Genomic DNA, 16821 nt, shown 5'->3' on the forward strand with positions numbered 1-16821 from the left:
ATGCCTGATATTGTTCCCCCGCACCCCGCCTTTTCTCCCTCGTCACTCTAGCTAGGGGGTTATCAAGTGTATTAATCTTTTCAAAGAACTAATTAGTTTTTGGACTTGTTCATTTTTTTCTATGGCTTCTTTTATGCTTTGGGGATCTCTACTTGTATCATTATTATTCCCTTATTTCTATTTACTTCTTCTTCTTTTTTAATGTTTATTTTTGAAAGGGAGCGAGAGCATGAAGGGGAGGGGCGGGGGTGGGGTGGGGTGGGGACAGAGGATCCAAAGTGGTCGGATGCTCAACCTACTGAGCCACCCAGGCATCCCTCCTTCTACCTACTTCTGAATTAAATTAGTTCTTTTTCACTTCCTTCAAATGGAAACATAGATCATTGATTTCTTGGGGGTAAACAACAGTAACAGCTTATTATTGGGCTTAAAAACAGTTTAAATAATAGGAAACTACTTTGTGCATAAAATAATTGGCAATAGGGGAACCTGGGTGGCTCAGTCAGTTAAGTGGCTGACTTCAGCTCAGGTCATGATTTCACAGTTTGGGAGCTCGAGTCCCACACTGGGCTCTCTGCTATCAGCACAGAGCCTGCTTTGGATCATCTCTCCCCCTCTCTCTCTGCTCCTCCCCTGTGCTAATTCTCTCTCAAAAATAAACATATATCTAAAAAAAAAAATTGGCAATATTTAAATATTGGCAACCTCATCAATTACATCCAGTTGGTTGGTGGTGTTCAATTCCTCTTTTCAATTCCTGATTTTCTGTCTACTTGTTCCATTGATTCTAGAAAGACGTGTGAAGTTTCCAACTATAATTATGGATTTATTTTTTTCTTTCAGTTCTATCCGTTTTTGCTTCCTGTATTTTATGACTTTGTTGCCCTAAAACACATACATATTGCATACATATTTGGAATTATTAGGTCTTCTTGGTGAATTGACCCTATATCATTATGTAATGTCCCTCTTTATGCCTGGTAATTTTCCTTGTTTTGAAGTCTATTTAGCATGATTTTAATATGGTCACTCTAACATTCTTTGGTTAGTTTTTGTATTATATATCTTTCTCCACCCTTCTATGTTTTCCAATTAATTTTTTTGAGTATAGTTGACACACAATGTTAGTTTCAGGTGTAAAACATAGTGGTTTGACAACTTTATACACTATGCTATGCTCACCACAAGTGTAGCTGTCATCTATCACCACACAACACTATTCTAATGTCATTGACTATATTCCTATGTTGTGCCTTTTATTCCTGTGACTTAATTCATTCCATAACCCTAAGACTGTATCTCTCATTCCCCTTCACCCTCCAGCCTTTTTTTTAATTAAAAAAAAAATTTTTTTTAAGTTTATTTATTTTGAGAAAGAGAGAGAGAGAGAGCATAAGCAGGAGAGGGTCAGAGAGAAGTAGAGACAGAATCCCAAGCAGGCTCTGCAACATCAGCGCAGAGCCTGATGTGGGGCTCGAACCCAGGAACCTCAAGATCATGACCTGAGCCGAGATCAAGAGTCATATGCTCAACTGACTGTGCCACCTAGGTGCCCCCAACCCTCCACCCTTTTAAACTTAACTAAAGTGGGTTTATTTTGAAAACAAAATTTCTGGGAACTTTTAATTGGTGTCTTTAGATCATTTACATGTAATATAATTATTGATATGTTTGGATTTGGGTCTACCTTTTTTTTTTCCTCTTTGTTCTTTCTGTTATCCCTCTGTTTCCCTTCCTGCCTTCTTTTGGGTTAGTTAAATATTTTCTAGAGCTCCATTTTAACTCATATATTGTGTTTATCTTTTATCTTTTTGTATAGTTGTGTGTGTGTGTGTGATCTCTCAGGGATTACAATATGCATACTCCAGTCTTCACAGTCTATATAGAATTAATACTTACCACTTACAGTGAAATGTAGAAACCTTATCACTATATCAGTCTCTTTACCCTCACCTTTAAATTAAAAAAAAAAAAGTACACTAGTGGTTCTTGACATATAAGTTTATGCATTAAAATATACAAGTCTCAAATATATCAGAGTGAATTTTGATACTCTCCTCTCTGTATGTTGTAGTCATATATACTACATCAATATACATTGAACTCTACTAGACAATGTTATAAATTTCGTTTTCAACAGTCATGTGTGTCTTTAAAAATATTTTTAAGTGTATGTTTGTTCATTTGTTTATTTATTTAGAGTAGGGGAAGGGGAGAGGAGAGAGAGAGAATCTCAAGCAGGCTCATGCCATCAGTGCAGAGCCTTACTCGGGGTTTGATCTCAGGAACCGTGAGATCATGACCTGAGCTGAAATCGAGTTGGATGCTTAACTGACTGAGCCACCCAGGCACCCCCACAGTTATGTGTATTTTATTTATTATTATTTTTTAATTTTTTTCAATGTTTTTATTTATTTTTGGGACAGAGAGAGACAGAGCACGAACGGGGGAGGGGCAGAGAGAGAGGGAGACACAGAATTGGAAACAGGCTCCGGGCTCCGAGCCATCAGCCCAGAGCCTGACGCGGGGCTCGAACTCAAGGACCGCGAGATCGTGACCTGGCTGAAGTCGGACGCTTAACCGACTGTGCCACCCAGGCGCCCCAGTTATGTGTATTTTAAAGATCAAATTGGGACTCCTGGGTGCCTCAGTCAATTAAGCATCTGACTTTGGCTCGGGTCATGATCTCATGGTTTGTAAGTTCGAGTCCTGCGCCCGGCTCTGTGTTGACAGCTCAGAGCCTGGAGCCTGCTTCAGATTCTGTGTCTCCCTCCCTCTCTCTGCCCCTCCCCTGCTCATGCTCTGTCTCTCTCAAAAATAAATAAACATTAAAAATTAAAAAAAAAAAAGATCAGATCTTTTCAGTGTGAAAAGATCTTCATTACCAAAATTCCAGTTTTCCTTCTGCTATCACTTCCCTTCCATCAAAACAACTTTTAGCCTGCTGGCAACACACTGTCTTAATTTTGCTTCATTTGAAAATGTTATTTTGCTCTCCTTGATGTGTATTTTCATTGGATATAGAATTTTTGATTGACAGGTTTTTTTTTTCAGCACTTTAAAAATGTTGTTTCTTTGCCTTCTGGCTTTCATGATTTCTGACAAGAAACTCATTATCTTTTGCATCAATTTTTATGATGCAGTTTTTCAGAGACTCTTTTCAAAAAATTTAAATTTTGGGGTGCCTGGGTGACTCAGTTAAGCGTCTGACTTTGGCTCAGGTCATGATATCACAGTTCATGAGTTCGAGCCCCACATCAAGCTCTATGCTGACAGCTCAGAGCCTGCTTCGGATTCTGTGTCTTCCTCTCTCTCTGCTACTCTTCTGCTCGTGCTGTCTCTCTGTCTCTCAGACATTAAAAAATTAAAAAAAATTTTTTTTAATTTTAGTTTTCAGCAGTTCAGTTGTGATGTGTCCAGGCACGGGTTTGAGATTATGCTGTTTGGGTTCACTGTGCCTTCTGAACCTGTAAATTTATACCTTCTGGAAAGGCATAAATTTGGAACGTTTCCAGTCATTATTTCTTCAAAAATTCTTTCTTTCGGGGTGCCTGGGTCACAGTCGGTTAAGTGTTCAACTCTTGATCTCAGCTCAGATCATGATCTCACAATTTGGGAGTTCGACCCCCACATTGGGCTCTGAGCTGATTGTGTGGAGTCTGCTTGGGATTCTGTCTCCCACTCTCTCTGACCCTCCCGTGTTCTCTCTCTCAAAGATTAATAAACTTAAAGAAAACATAGTGATCCTAGGACCTTAAATTAATAATGCTTTTCTGTGTCAACATCTATTTTGTCTGAAATTAAGACAGCTTGTCTTTCTTCAGATTCATGCCTGCCTTGTATATCCTTTTCTATTCCTTTAGCCTCAGCTTTCCCATGTCCTTGTTTTAGGTGTGTTTCTTCTAAAGAACATATGCCTGGATTTGAAAGAAATACAATGTTAGTATTTGTCTTACTTTATTTGTTGATAAGTAGTGCTTATTGAAATTGCTGACATATTTGGATGTGCTTTCAAATCCCAGTGTGTCCAGTCTCTGTCAGCGTACACATCAGGGCCGCTCATGTTCTCCAACCCCATGTCCCTTATGGTGGGGATGGTGGTCCTGCCCTCAGTGTTGGGAGATGATGCACATAAATTATCTGGCAGACTGAACAACACATGTGGACGCTCAGTAAAGATTCCTTTTTTCCCCTGACCTCTTCCCCCTTTAGACAAACATGGGAAGACACAAATCTTATGACAAAGTGGGTCCTGGAGATGCTCAGAGCACCAGAGGTGGAGATTCTGCTCTTTAGTGCCAAACACCAGGAGAGTGAGGGCAGGAGGTGGAGACAGATGCTCCAAGTCAGAGCCAGTGGCCAGGCCATGGGTTGGGTGCTGCACAAAGCAGGTCATCTTATTCCTGCTTTACAGATGGGCAGGTCACTGAGGTTCAGGGAAGTCACTTACCCGGGGTCCCAAAAGCAGCCCTGAGGAGGAGTGCTGATTGCAGCGTGACTTGGGCCTACATCTTTTCCACTTCCTGCGGGCTTGTTGGAGGCCTGTGTGACTGTTTCACCAGCAACGTGTATCTCTCATCTGAGCTTTTCCCTGTTAACATTCTCTGCGTCTCTCAGCCTTGGCTTCACTGTGTGGCAGTCTGCCTGTGGGCAGGTGTATCTGGGACTCTCTCAGAGATACTGACACAAGATCTGTTTCCCTGGGTCTCAACCTTCCTGTTCTGAACCTCACTCCTTGGTTTCTGTGACTCTTTACTTGTGACACAGAGGGGACAAGTCCAAGACACAAGAAGAAACACAGGGAGATATGAGCAGTACACAACTGTATGGCAGGTCAAATGGTTAACATGCAACAGGATCATCAAAGAGAGGAAGATTGACAACCTGACAGTTAAGAACAGAGGCTGTGACATTCAGTTACAGACATGGACCCTGAAAGAGGGTCAGGGATACAGAACCGTGAGAGGCCAGACAGCGCACTGACAGCATGCTGGCAACCACAGAGTCCATGACACCAGGGGGATTCTGGGGTGACAGAAAAGGCAGACTCAATATGGTAACATTTTATCGAGGCCACTGTATGCCAGGCTTGTCTGATGGGTGGGGCTCTGGGAAAATCAGATTGCTCTTGCCCTGCAGGGCCCAGGGCTGTTGGGGGAGACAACAATGTAGACATACATCAGGCCGACGCAGGGCGGAGCATGATGACTGCCTCCAGGAAGGCACCGGTCACAGTATATTCATTCAGAAGACACAGGTCAGAGCCTACTGAGTCCTGTGCTATGGGTACTGAGAATAAGACCCAGTCCCTGCTTTTGGAAGCTCTCAGTGTCTTTAGGAAACAGACTGCGAGCTCTGCAAGGAGTAAATAAACATGACAGGAAGTTGAAGAGAAGTTAAGGAGGTGTTCTGGAAGCATAGAAGGCAAGTTGAAGTCAGCTCAGAGAGGTAGGGGAGGCTTTGTTAGGGAGGGCTATGTGAAACGCCAGGGAGGAAAGAGAAGAGGAGGTTTGCAGGCACAGTTACAGAGGCACGTAGGTGGGAAAAATATGGCTTCTTCAGGAACCACAAGTAGTTCCACGTGACTGGTGTGTGGAAGGTGGGGGGACTACGATAGACAAGGCTGGGGCCAGGTCACAAATGATCATAAATGGCAGGTGAAGGAGTTTGCCATTATTCCCACAGGGCAGTACTCTGAAACCATTTTCATATCACTGCACACACACAAAAACGACAATATTCACATGTACATATGAGGGTACCTGGAGAGCTTGTTCGGGGCTCAAAGTGAGTTATGTCTTGGCATACTTATAAACCATTCAGGAAGGTTTGTCGTAGAAGGTACACTGAAGAGCTTTCCACCATGGAGTGACACAATCAGGTTTGGGTTGTAGAAAGAGCCCCCTGGTGTGGAGAATCACACAATGGGAGAGGTCGGGGGAGAGAATGAAGGCAAGAGACCCCAGATGGAATCCAGATGAGAGGTGATGAGGGCTCACAGAAAGTGATGAAGGTGGAGAAGATGATTAGAGGTGAGTTTTCAGTAAAACCAACAGGGCTGATGACTGATGGGATGTGGAAGGGGAGGGCAGGGAGAAATGGATGCTGGGCAAGCATCAGGCTGCACCCTCAATTAAGGGAGATTGTGAAACAGATAGAGGGCCCGGAGAAGGCCTCACATAAGAGGCAGCCTCACAGGTTGGCCTTAGAGTTAGTCGTGAATAGGTGGGGTGAAACAATAGGCGTGAAGGCACGGAGGTGGGCGAGGGCCAGTACCCCTCCTGGGCTAAACAGGGGAGGAAAAGGCAAGAACAGCTACATGGGAACATGAAGCTGGAGCCCTCCTGCCCAGAGCATCTTGGGACCACTGAGTCCCAAAAGAAACTTCACTTGCCCTGGCTCTGAAGACAAATCCAAGTCCTCACCTCAGCTGTCCTTTCTCTGAGATGGGCCTGAGTGGGGTATGGAGGGCAGCAGGATCCTTCTGGAAGCTTCTCCAGATGGTTTGAATAGCTTTGTGTTCATTAGGCTCCTCCATCGGGGTCTCCAAATGCAGAGTTGTTCCCAGACAGCCGCAGAGTCTGCCCTTTAGCACCTCATCATTTTGGGGTACTATCAATCACCCACCCCATTCTTTGTTCTTTTGGAACTCAGGGTTTTTCTTAGATGTTGAGCCTCTGAGGGGAGGATACTGTGTCCCGAGGGTTTTCTTGGGTTACTGCAGTACTGTGATGTGGATCCTCAGGTGAACCATAAGGGCTGAGCTGCGGCTAAAGGCCTTTCCACAGTCGCTGCACTTGTACGGCTTCTCTCCTGTGTGGATTCTCTGGTGCTCAATGAGGGAGGAGCTCTGTGCAAAGGCCTTTGGACAAACCTTACACTGATACGGCTTCTCTCCAGAGTGGATTCTCAGGTGGCGGATCAGAGCTGAGCAGTCACTGAAGGCTCTTCCACAAGCGTCACATTTGTAGGGCTTCTCCCCGGTGTGGATGCGCTGGTGCTGAGTCAGGTGGGTGCTCTGGCTGAAGGCCTTCCCACACTCGTCACACTCATAGGGCCTCTCCCCTGTGTGCACCCGCTGGTGCTGGGTGAGATGGGTGCTGCGGCTGAAGGTTTTGCCACATTCTCTGCACTTGTAGGGTTTTTCTCCAGTGTGGATCCTCTGGTGCTGAGTTAGGTGGGTGACCCGGCTAAAGGCCTTCCCGCACTCTTTACACTCATGGGGCTTTGCCCCCGTGTGGATGACTTGGTGCTGGGCCAAGTGAGTGCTCCGGCTAAAGGCTTTCCCACACTCACTACAGGTGTAGGGTGTCTTCCGAAAATGGCTCTTCTGGTGTGCTTTGAGGGCGGAGGGGCTCTGGAATGTTTTCCCACATTCACCACACTTGGAAGACTTCCTCCTTGAGTATACGCATGGCGACTCCGTCCCATAACCATCCAATGGATCAAATTTCTCTTCTGGTGTCTTCTCTTGTGAGACGAAATTTGGCCACATGTTGGGACTATTCCCCAAGGCACCAGGTTCACAGCTGGTCTGGTCTGTGGGAACATCCTTGTGAGGCTCTGAAGTTTTCCTGCAATCCATCTCTTGGGGGACAGACTTTGTCCAGATTTCCCCTGAGAGTCCTGCCTGCCTCTCTGAGCTGCCCTCAGGTTCACGAGCATCACCAAATGCAGGTCCCAGGGAACCACCTCCCGTGAGGGTTTCAGTGGCCCTACCCAGTGGCTCGGACTCTTCCAAATCATTCTGCTTGCAGCTTGACTCTGAGAGCTCAGCTCCTGGTTCCTGTCCTGAAACAACCCAAACCACAGTGTCACCACTATTTCCACACAGGGCTTTCCCCATTCTGCCTGGGTCGTGGTCTTACTCTGTAAGGAGACAAATGGCCACTCCTGACATTTGGCCCCATTTCCAAAGTAAAGTTTCCCATTTGGTGTCCTGGATGACAAAGGGCATAGGGCTGTGTTCCCACACCATCAGAAACTGGATCACAGGTTCCAATCCTCCCCCACCCCCCACCCCTAAAACTCTCCATTCTTCAGGGCTGCTGATTTGGGCTCAAGTGTCAGAAGGAAAACCCTAAGGTTGAACTGATCTGAAAGAATGAGAGTAAGTAAGCACACACAGGGGGTTGCCCTTGCCAAGTGCCTATGTACTTACTCCCCCTCGGGAGGCCCCAGCTCTCAGTGCCTTAGCCCTGGACCTAAAAAGCCTACCGAGCATTTTCTGCAGGTGACAGTAAAGACTGGCTGAATGAGGGAAGCAATTCCAGATGCTGGCAACCGTGCAGTTTTCCACAGTAGAATCTACCTCGAGCCCCAAGTTGACAACCACTGCTGAGGGTGAGTGGGTGACAAGCCCGCCTGGCGTCCCTAAGACCCTGGGAGGCCTGAGGCCCACTCTTTATAAACTGCTGTAAAGGTGGAGTGTGGTTGAAAGGTAGTTGGAGACTGGGTTGTGTATGAGATCAGCCTGAACTGACCTTTGAATTGAACTGACCCTTGATGGGTGCATAAGGCACCGGGGCACACTTAATAGCATCACGTACTGGACAGATTCCAGGAAGAGATGGGAGCAGGCCGAATAATTGCTGCTCAAGTCCACAGTGGAGCCCCAGCCCTGCCACGAGCCAGCTCCAGAGCGTTGGGCAATCCTGCCCTCGTCCGGACCTGTAAGAGAGAGCTACTATACTGCTTGCCTGCCAGGGCTGCTGGTCATCATTAGGCTCTCCAAGCACAGTGGGTAACTTCCATTGCCTCATTTCACCTTCAGTCTGCTCCCACAAGGACATACTGGAACACGGCATTTCAGACAAGGAAACTGAGACCCGGCTGAAGGAAGGTCTTGAGTACTCAACTGGTACAAGATCACACAGTTGGCTGGTGGTCAAATTGAAATTTCAGGTATAGATTTCAGACTTCTGGGGTGCCTGGGTGGCTTAGTCGGTTAAGAGTCCGGCTTCAACCCAGGTCGTGACCTCATGGTTCATGAGTTCTAGCCCCATATCGCATCAGGCTCTCTGCTATCAACGCAGAGCCAGCTCTGGATCTTCTTTCCCCTTCTCTCTTTCTGCCCCTTCCCTGCTCACGTGTTCTCTCTCTCTCTCTCAAAAATAATAAAAATTGAAAAAATTTAAAAAAAAAAGAGTTTTTAGATTTCAGATTTTGTCCTCTAGGCCCACACATGTCCTCCTAACTACCCAGCCTCCTCAGTCATATGCTTGGTCCCACATCCCTCTTCTCCCTCTATTCCAGCAACATTGCCCAACTGCTCTTCCCAGAATGTACCAGTTTGTACCACCGGGTCTTCACCCCCACCATTCCCTCTGCCTGGACTTCCACGTCCTTGTCCTTATCTCAGTGCCATACTGCCCTTTCTCTGAAGACTTTCTTGACCCTTCAAGAGGATGTGGCCACTATCCCCTTTCCCTGTCCCTGTGACCTCTGCCTGGCAGAGCTGATGGGCCCAAGGGAAGGCACATGACCAACCTCTCCAGAAAGGTCTGTTTCTTGAGGAGCTAAACAATTATCCTAACAGCTACAGTTTCCACTGTGTTTAATCTGTACCAGACACTGTTACATGTGCTGCACAGGTGATGCTTCATTTACACCTCTCAATGACACCGAGGTAGGTATTATGAACTGCAATCGCCATTTTATTGACAGGGAAACTGAGGCACAGGAAAGTCACATGGCCAGGAGGAGGAGCTGTGGTTGGATCTACCAAGCCTTCATGATATTTCTGTTCTTTCTACTCACTGCACGCCTCCTCCCTAGAGCCTGGCATACACACACTATCTGCTATCATCAGGCAGGGCCAGGCCAGGCCCTTCCAGGAAGAGCCTTCACTCCCTGCTCTGGACTGCATCCGCTGGGACCTCCCTGGGCCGAGACATCTGTGTAGGTCCTCCAGAGCAAAGGTGCCCACTCTAGCCTAGGGCAGGTCTGACACACACAGATCCTGGAGGCCAGCAGAGGGAGGACACAGATCCTGGAGGCCAGCAGAGGGACACATGGAGACACCTGGCATTTTTGTCATCCTCTCCCCTGCTATAGGCTTCCAGCCCCCTCATCTGGTACCAACAGCCTGGTTTTCCTTATTCACGTCAGTCCCTGAGATCTGGTCAGCCAAAAACAAGCACAAGACCCCAACCAGTTCATTGGGACTCAGCCCAGGAACCTTTTACTGTTCTCCCCCTGGGGATTCTACATCGGTAAGACATAAGCCTGGGTTGCTGAGCCAACCATGTCTCCACTGAGGAGAGAAGCTACTTAAGAGTAAAGCTAATGTAGGAAAACCCAACTGAGAAACAGAACGAGAAAAAAAGAGTCCTGACGCCATCCACTGAGCTCCTGGATACAGCCAGGAGCTCCCTACTTTGCTGCAGTCAGTTTGAGCTCGGTTTTTGGACATTAGCAGTCAAAACAGATCTGCTTAGCACAGTGTGTGAGTTTGGGTGACGTACAAAGATGACAACAAGTGTGTGTGTGAACGACCCCAAACCCAAACCCTGCACTCCCACATTCCAGTCCAGGCTCTGCCCACAGTGTGCTGCAAACAGTCGCTTGTTGTTCCTTCTCACCTGTCTTGTCCAGTGACCGAGTCAGACCTTCTACCAGCATGGCAGCCTCCTCACCACTCTTGGGGAACTGGGCACCCACCCATGACTGGATCTTGGGTGGCAGTGCACCCAGGAACTGCTCCAGCACCAGCAACTCTAGCATCTGCTCCTTGGAATGTGCTTCAGGCTGCAGCCACTGGTGGCACAGTTCACGGAGCTGGGCCAGGGCCTCATGTGGGTTGGATGCCTCCTCATAGCAGAAGCGCCGGAAGCGAAGACGTGCAGCCTCAGGGTGGACAGTGTGGCCAGGGCTAGATTCCTGGACCTCAGAGAGGCTAGCCTCCTCATCCTCCACCTTCACACGTAGGAAACCATCCTGTTCCCAGGGCATGGGGCTCAGAGGGCTCTTGGGGATGGCCATCAAGCAGCAGCACTCCAGTGAGGCACAGAATGGCTGGAACGTTGGAACCGGGTCTGCAGGAATGTCAGAACTCTGTCATTATGTGGAACTTGGGGCTCTGCTCACATCTGTAGAGCAGGGCAGATGCAGGCTTGGGGCCTGTAAGAGTGACTCTCTCACAGAGACACAGATATTCAAAATAATCAGATGCCTAAGCACCATGCTAAAAGTTTGCATATAGTAACTCATTTAAAACTCTAAACAAACTCAGGAGGTAAGAATTTCCTTTCCATTTTGTGGATATGAAAACAGATATAGAGGAGGAAAAGATTCACCCAAAGCTTCTCAGATACTGAACAGATTGGGAGTTGCTGAGCTACAAACCCAGGCAGCCTGACCCCATGGCCAGTTTGCTTATGGTGTGCTCCTCCCACACAGAACCAGATCTCTCTATCTCACACACTCCCTAGGTAGCCACATGGTCATTCCTTCACTTTTCCCTTGCTAATTATTTTGGTTTCTGAGATGGATACTTAAAAATAAATAACTTTCTGCCTTCCTTTCTTTCCTCTTTTTTTTAAAATTTTTTTTTTATCTTTTAAAATTTACATCCAAGTTAGTTAGCATATTGTGCAACAATGGTTTCAGGAGTAGATTCCTTAGTGCCTCTTACCTATTTAGCCTATCCCCCCCTCCCACAACCCCTCCAGTAACCCTCAGTTTGTTCTCCATATTTATGAGTCTCTTCTGTTTTGTCCCCTCCCTGATTTTATATTATTTTTGTTTCCCTTCCCTTATGTTCATCTGGTCCTCTTTTTTTTTTTTTTAATGTTTATTTATTTCTTAGAGAGACAGCATGAGAGCGAGTGAGAGTGGGTACCGGAGGGGCAGAGAGAGAGGGAGAGAAAGAATCCTAAGCAGGCTCCACACTCAGTACGGGGCCTGATGTTGGGCTCGATATCACCACTGTGAGATCATGACCTGAGCCAAAATTAAGAGTTGGACACTTAACCAACTGAGCCACCCAGGTGCCCCTCCTCTTTTCTAATACATGTACTTAAGGCTATAAATTTCCCTCTAAACACAGCTTTAGCTGCACATCTATAAGTTTAATGTTGCATCTTCATTATCATTTAATGAGTTCAAAATATTTTCTAATTTCTTTTGTGGTTTCTTCTTGACTCCTGGGCTATTTGGAAATCTGCTACTCATGGGGCACCTGGGCAGCTCAGTTGGTTGAGTGTCCAACTTCACCTCAGGTCATGATCTCACAGTTCGTGAGTTCAAGCCCCACATCAGGCTCTATGCTGACAGCCGGAGCCTGGAGCCTGCTTTGGATTCTGTGTCTCCCTCTCTCTCTGCCCCTCCCCCACTCACATTCTGTCTCTTTTGAAAATAAACATTAAAAGTTTAAAAAAAAAAAAAAGAAATCTGCTACTCCATTTCCAAACAACTACAGTTGTCTAGTTGTCTTTTTATTATTGATTGGTAGATTAAGTTTGTTGTGCTCAGAAAATGTGCTTTAGTCAATTTCAATCCTTTGAAATTTGCTGAAACTTGGTTTGTGACCCAGCGTATGGTTAACTTTGGTCAACATTCCACAAAAACTTAAATATCCACATAAACTTAAAAATAATGCAAAAAAAAAAAAAGTACTATCATACAATCCAGCAATTTCACTTCTGGGCATTTATCCAAACAAAAATGAAAACACTAACTTGAAAAGATATATTAACCCCTATATTCACTGCAGCATTATTTACAATAGCCAAGATATGGAAGCAACCTAACTGTCCATCAACAGATGAATGGATAAAGAAGATGTGGCACCCATACATACCATAAAATATTACTCAGCCATAATAAAGAACAAACAGCATGGATGGACCTTGAGGTTATTATGCCAAGTGAAATAAATTAGAGAAAGATAAATACCATATGATTTCAGCTATATGTGGATATAAAAAACAAAACAAATGGACATACAAATCAAAACTAGATTCACAAATATGGACTGATGGTTGCCAGAGGAGAAGGGGATTTGGGACTGGGTGAAATGGGTGAAAGGGATTAAGAGGTGCAAACTTCTAGTCATAAAATAAATAGGTCATAGTGATGTAATGTATAGCACATGGAAAATAGATAATAAAATTGTATTAACTTTGGTAAGAAATGGTAACTAGATTTATTATGGTGATCATTTTATACTGTATATAAGTGTTGAATCACTATGTTGTACAGCTGAAACTAATATAATATTGTATGTTAACTATACTGGAATTTTAAAAATGCAAAGCCTTCCTGGATAAATGATAAAAAATAAAGTAAACAACTTGATCAAAATTAAAACGTTTCATGATTTGAAGGATATCATCAAGAAAGCAAAAAGGCAACCCACAAAATGGCACGAAATATTTTCAAATTAGGTATCTGATAAGGAATACGTATCTAAACAACTCCATGGTGAAAAGATAAATAATCCAGCTAAAGAATGGGCAAAGGTTGGGGCGCTTGGGTGGCTCAGTCAGTTACACATCCGACTTCAGTTTGAGTCATGATCTCATGGTCTGTGGGTTCAAGCCCCGCATCCGACTCTGTGCTGACAGCTCAGAGCCTGCAGCCGGCTTTGGAGTCTGTGTCTCTCTGCCCCTCCCCCACTCACGCTCTGTCTCCCAAAAATGAATAAACGTTAAAAAAAAATTAAGAGTGGGCAAAGGTTTTGACTAGACAGTTCTTCAAAGAAGATACACCAATGGCCTGTAGGCAACATGAAAAGATGCTTGACATCATGACTACCAAAGAAATGCAAATCAAACCCACAGTGAGATACCGCTTTACACCTGCTAAGATGGCTAAAATCAAAAAGACAGATAACAAATGTTGGTTGGCACATGAGCCATGGTCTTGGGCACAGGGAGAAGCAAAGGTTAGTGAAACAAGACCCCAATCCTGCAACTTTTCAGCGGCAGGTGGAAACTTCTCACAAAACTGTGTTGTAGCCCCTAACTCCACCCTGAAGCTCGCTTGGGCTTCTTGTCCCCTTGCCCTTGCCGTTATCCCCGATCCCCATCTTCTCAGCCTTTGCCCCTATTATTCTTTTGTTCTAAAATCTCTTTGCACCTAATTTTTCCCAGTCCTCCAGACTGCACTTTATCTGCCGTCTTCTCCAAGAGTTGTAGGAGCACTTGAGAGCAAGCTGAGTATCCTTCTGAGTGCCCTGGGTCTCTCTTTTCCCAGCTCTGGCTAGAACCATATGTTGCCCCAGAGAGACTGAGCACACTGGAGCCCAGAGTGCCCAGAGCACGGCCTATGTCAAGTGCATAATACACAGGTGCTGAGCAAATGGAGGGACCAGGAAAGGCTGAGCATGGTCACCCACAGATGTGGGGAGTCACTGTACAGGGGAGGAGGAGCCGGAATGGCAGGGATGACGATAAATGCAGCAAGATTCCAAGCTCCCTTTTCTGCACCCCTGAAACTCCTGTTCTGGAAAATCCGAGACATATGGACCCATCCCCCAACGTGCTGACCTCACATCAGGTCAAGGTCCTCGATCCATGAGTGTTCAACCAACTGAGCAGAGCGGTTCTTCCATTTCTCTGTCCTTGCGAGTCACCGACCTGGTAAGCGGCACCTACCTCAGAGGGCTGCTGTGAGGTTACCCAAGGCGATCCGCGACAGACGTCCAGTACCGGCCTGGCACACTGCAGACACGGGGTGAACAACCAACCTGACACTCCACAGCCTCCTGCCAGACTCGGGCCCACGGCCGGTGCTGGGGAACATATCCACAAAGACGGCTGGGGACCGCGGTCAATTCCGGCTGCAGACGGGCGGAAGCGAAACTCTCCGTCGCATCCTTGGCAAACTCTTCAAATCACCCGCATCTCAGTACCCTGACAAAATCTTAGTCCCGCAGTGACAGGCGCACACCCTGCCTCAGGCACCGTGTCAGCCACCCAGGAGCACACTTCTGTGTCACTCACCAGTGGAATTCCCCCACAGTCACTCACAGTCCCTGACCACCGTCTCAGCCAGGGACGCTCTGCGTCCCGCCTGAAGTCACGCGGCGGGCCGCACCCCCGCGCTCTCCTCGCATCACACGACACCCCCGCGAAACCTCCGACCCCCGTCGCCGTCAGCCGCACCCCACGTCCGACGGTCACCCACTGCCACGCTGTCGGTAGGAAGCGCACACCCGCACGCGCCGACGCAGAAGCACAACCTCTCAGGCACACACACAGCCGGCCAGTCGGTCCCACGTGCGACCGGTGAGTTCTACACTCGGTCTGCGCGTCGGTCCCGCTCGCTGCCCGTCAGTCGGTCCTCCAGGCGCGCCGCTCGCGGTCAGCACCTCAGTCCCCGTCGGCGGGTCGGCCCCGCAACACTCGGCTCAGTTCGCCGCCAGCGCTGGCGCCTTCCCGGCCTGGGACGTTTCTTTACGGCCACGACCCCCGCAAACCCCACCCAGGCCCACCCCACACGCGCGGCGGCCGCCACTTCCGGGAGCGCGCACTGAGGCGCCACACGGGCAGGGCCGCCTGCGCGCCCGCTCGCCGGGACCACAACTCCCAGGATGCGCCGCGCTGCCCAGCAGGCGCCCCTGCGCGCGGACCGCAACTTTGAGCTCGCGTCGCGTCTTAGGCTCCACGGCCCCAGCGCCGCCCTGCCCCCCTCCTGGACTACAATCACCCGAAGGCCCCGCGCCCTCAGCCCGCGCCCCCTGGGGCACGCCGGGGGTTGTAGTCTCTGCAGGGCAGTGGGTAGAAGGCTGGGCCTTTGTGGGGTTGTGGTGGCTGCGAGTGAAGGGGCAGGCGGGGGGCTGTGTGGGAGGTGGAACCGTGCATAGTGCGTGGGGTGAGGGGAGAGGGTGTCACTGTGTGGGGTGTGCATCGTGTGTAGTGTGTTGCTTACTGTGACCATACACAGGTGATTCCACGTGTCTGTCCTGTGTGACTGCTGGTGCTCTAGAGGTTGGGCTGCGCGTGTCATTCTCTGTGACCACACGTGTGGGTATTTCTGTGCGTGTAACTGTGTGTGGGTGGGTGTGACCTTTGTGTTAGTTATGGTATGTGATAATTCTGCAGCCACATGCGGCTGTCACGTTGTGTGATGGTGTTTGAGACAGAGACATGGAGGTGCCCAGGAGGGCCTGATACAGCACAAAGGCCCCAGACTGTGTATGATTACACTGTGTGTTGCTTCAGTGACTGTGACTGTGATCATGGATGTGATTGTGTGATACTATGGATGTCTGGACATGTGATTGTATGTGAGAATGTGTTCTCTGTGTGTGCATGTGGGTGTGTGAGAGAATTTAAGCAGGAGACCCCAGCTGGGGACCCAGGACAGGGAGGGTGGTGGCCCAACCTGTGTGCAGGTGAGGCTTTGAGGTTCGCCCGGCCCGTGCTTATTGCCCCCAGCCTGTGACCATGTCCCCTTCAGCTCATCAGACCTTTGCATGCAGCCAGAATGAGCACATTGTCTTCCTTCCCCAGATGCATACTGAGCAGCCAGTAAGGACCATCGCTATTCCAGATGGGACATTGCAGTGAAGAGGAGAGGCACGGCCTGCCTCCATGGAGCTGATGTTATTTTAGGGAGGCAGACGGTAATCAAAGAAACAAGAACTGTTTCTGAGGAGTTAGCATCCCAGCTGAGGCCTGAATAAAGGGAAGGACTCAGAATTTTCCAGGTACATGAAATGCAAATGCCAAGGCCCCAAGGTGGGTGCAGACAAGGAGGCCCAGCTGGAGTGGATTGAGGGAAGGAGATAGGAAAGGACAGGGACAGAATGGGGAGGCTTGTAGGGGGCAGATCTTGCAGGGCTTATGGGCCATGAATGGACTTTGATGTCTA

General features: G+C 47.8%; 1 protein-coding gene across 6 annotated transcripts; it reads right to left on the reverse strand.

Annotated features, from left to right (window-relative positions):
• Nucleotides 1-3940: 3940 nt before the first annotated feature.
• ZSCAN22 (zinc finger and SCAN domain containing 22) lies at nucleotides 3941-15455 on the reverse strand. Of its 6 annotated transcripts, none has more exons than XM_047834356.1 (4): nucleotides 15188-15455; nucleotides 14601-14785; nucleotides 10584-11036; nucleotides 3941-7791 (listed from the first exon to the last, which is right to left on the reverse strand). In XM_047834356.1, the coding sequence occupies exons 3-4, from the start codon at nucleotides 10981-10983 to the stop codon at nucleotides 6716-6718; spliced, it is 1476 nt and encodes a 491-aa protein (XP_047690312.1). In that variant the 5' UTR covers nucleotides 10984-11036; nucleotides 14601-14785; nucleotides 15188-15455; the 3' UTR covers nucleotides 3941-6715. The 6 variants fall into 6 exon arrangements, with proteins under 6 accessions (XP_047690312.1, XP_047690309.1, XP_047690313.1 ...); XM_047834353.1 differs by having other exon boundaries at nucleotides 14601-14832; nucleotides 15317-15443; XM_047834357.1 differs by having other exon boundaries at nucleotides 15317-15434.
• Between the last annotated feature and the right edge of the window lie 1366 nt (nucleotides 15456-16821).

This window comes from Prionailurus viverrinus, chromosome E2 (assembly GCF_022837055.1).
Source record: "Prionailurus viverrinus isolate Anna chromosome E2, UM_Priviv_1.0, whole genome shotgun sequence".
Taxonomy (NCBI): domain Eukaryota; kingdom Metazoa; phylum Chordata; class Mammalia; order Carnivora; family Felidae; genus Prionailurus; species Prionailurus viverrinus.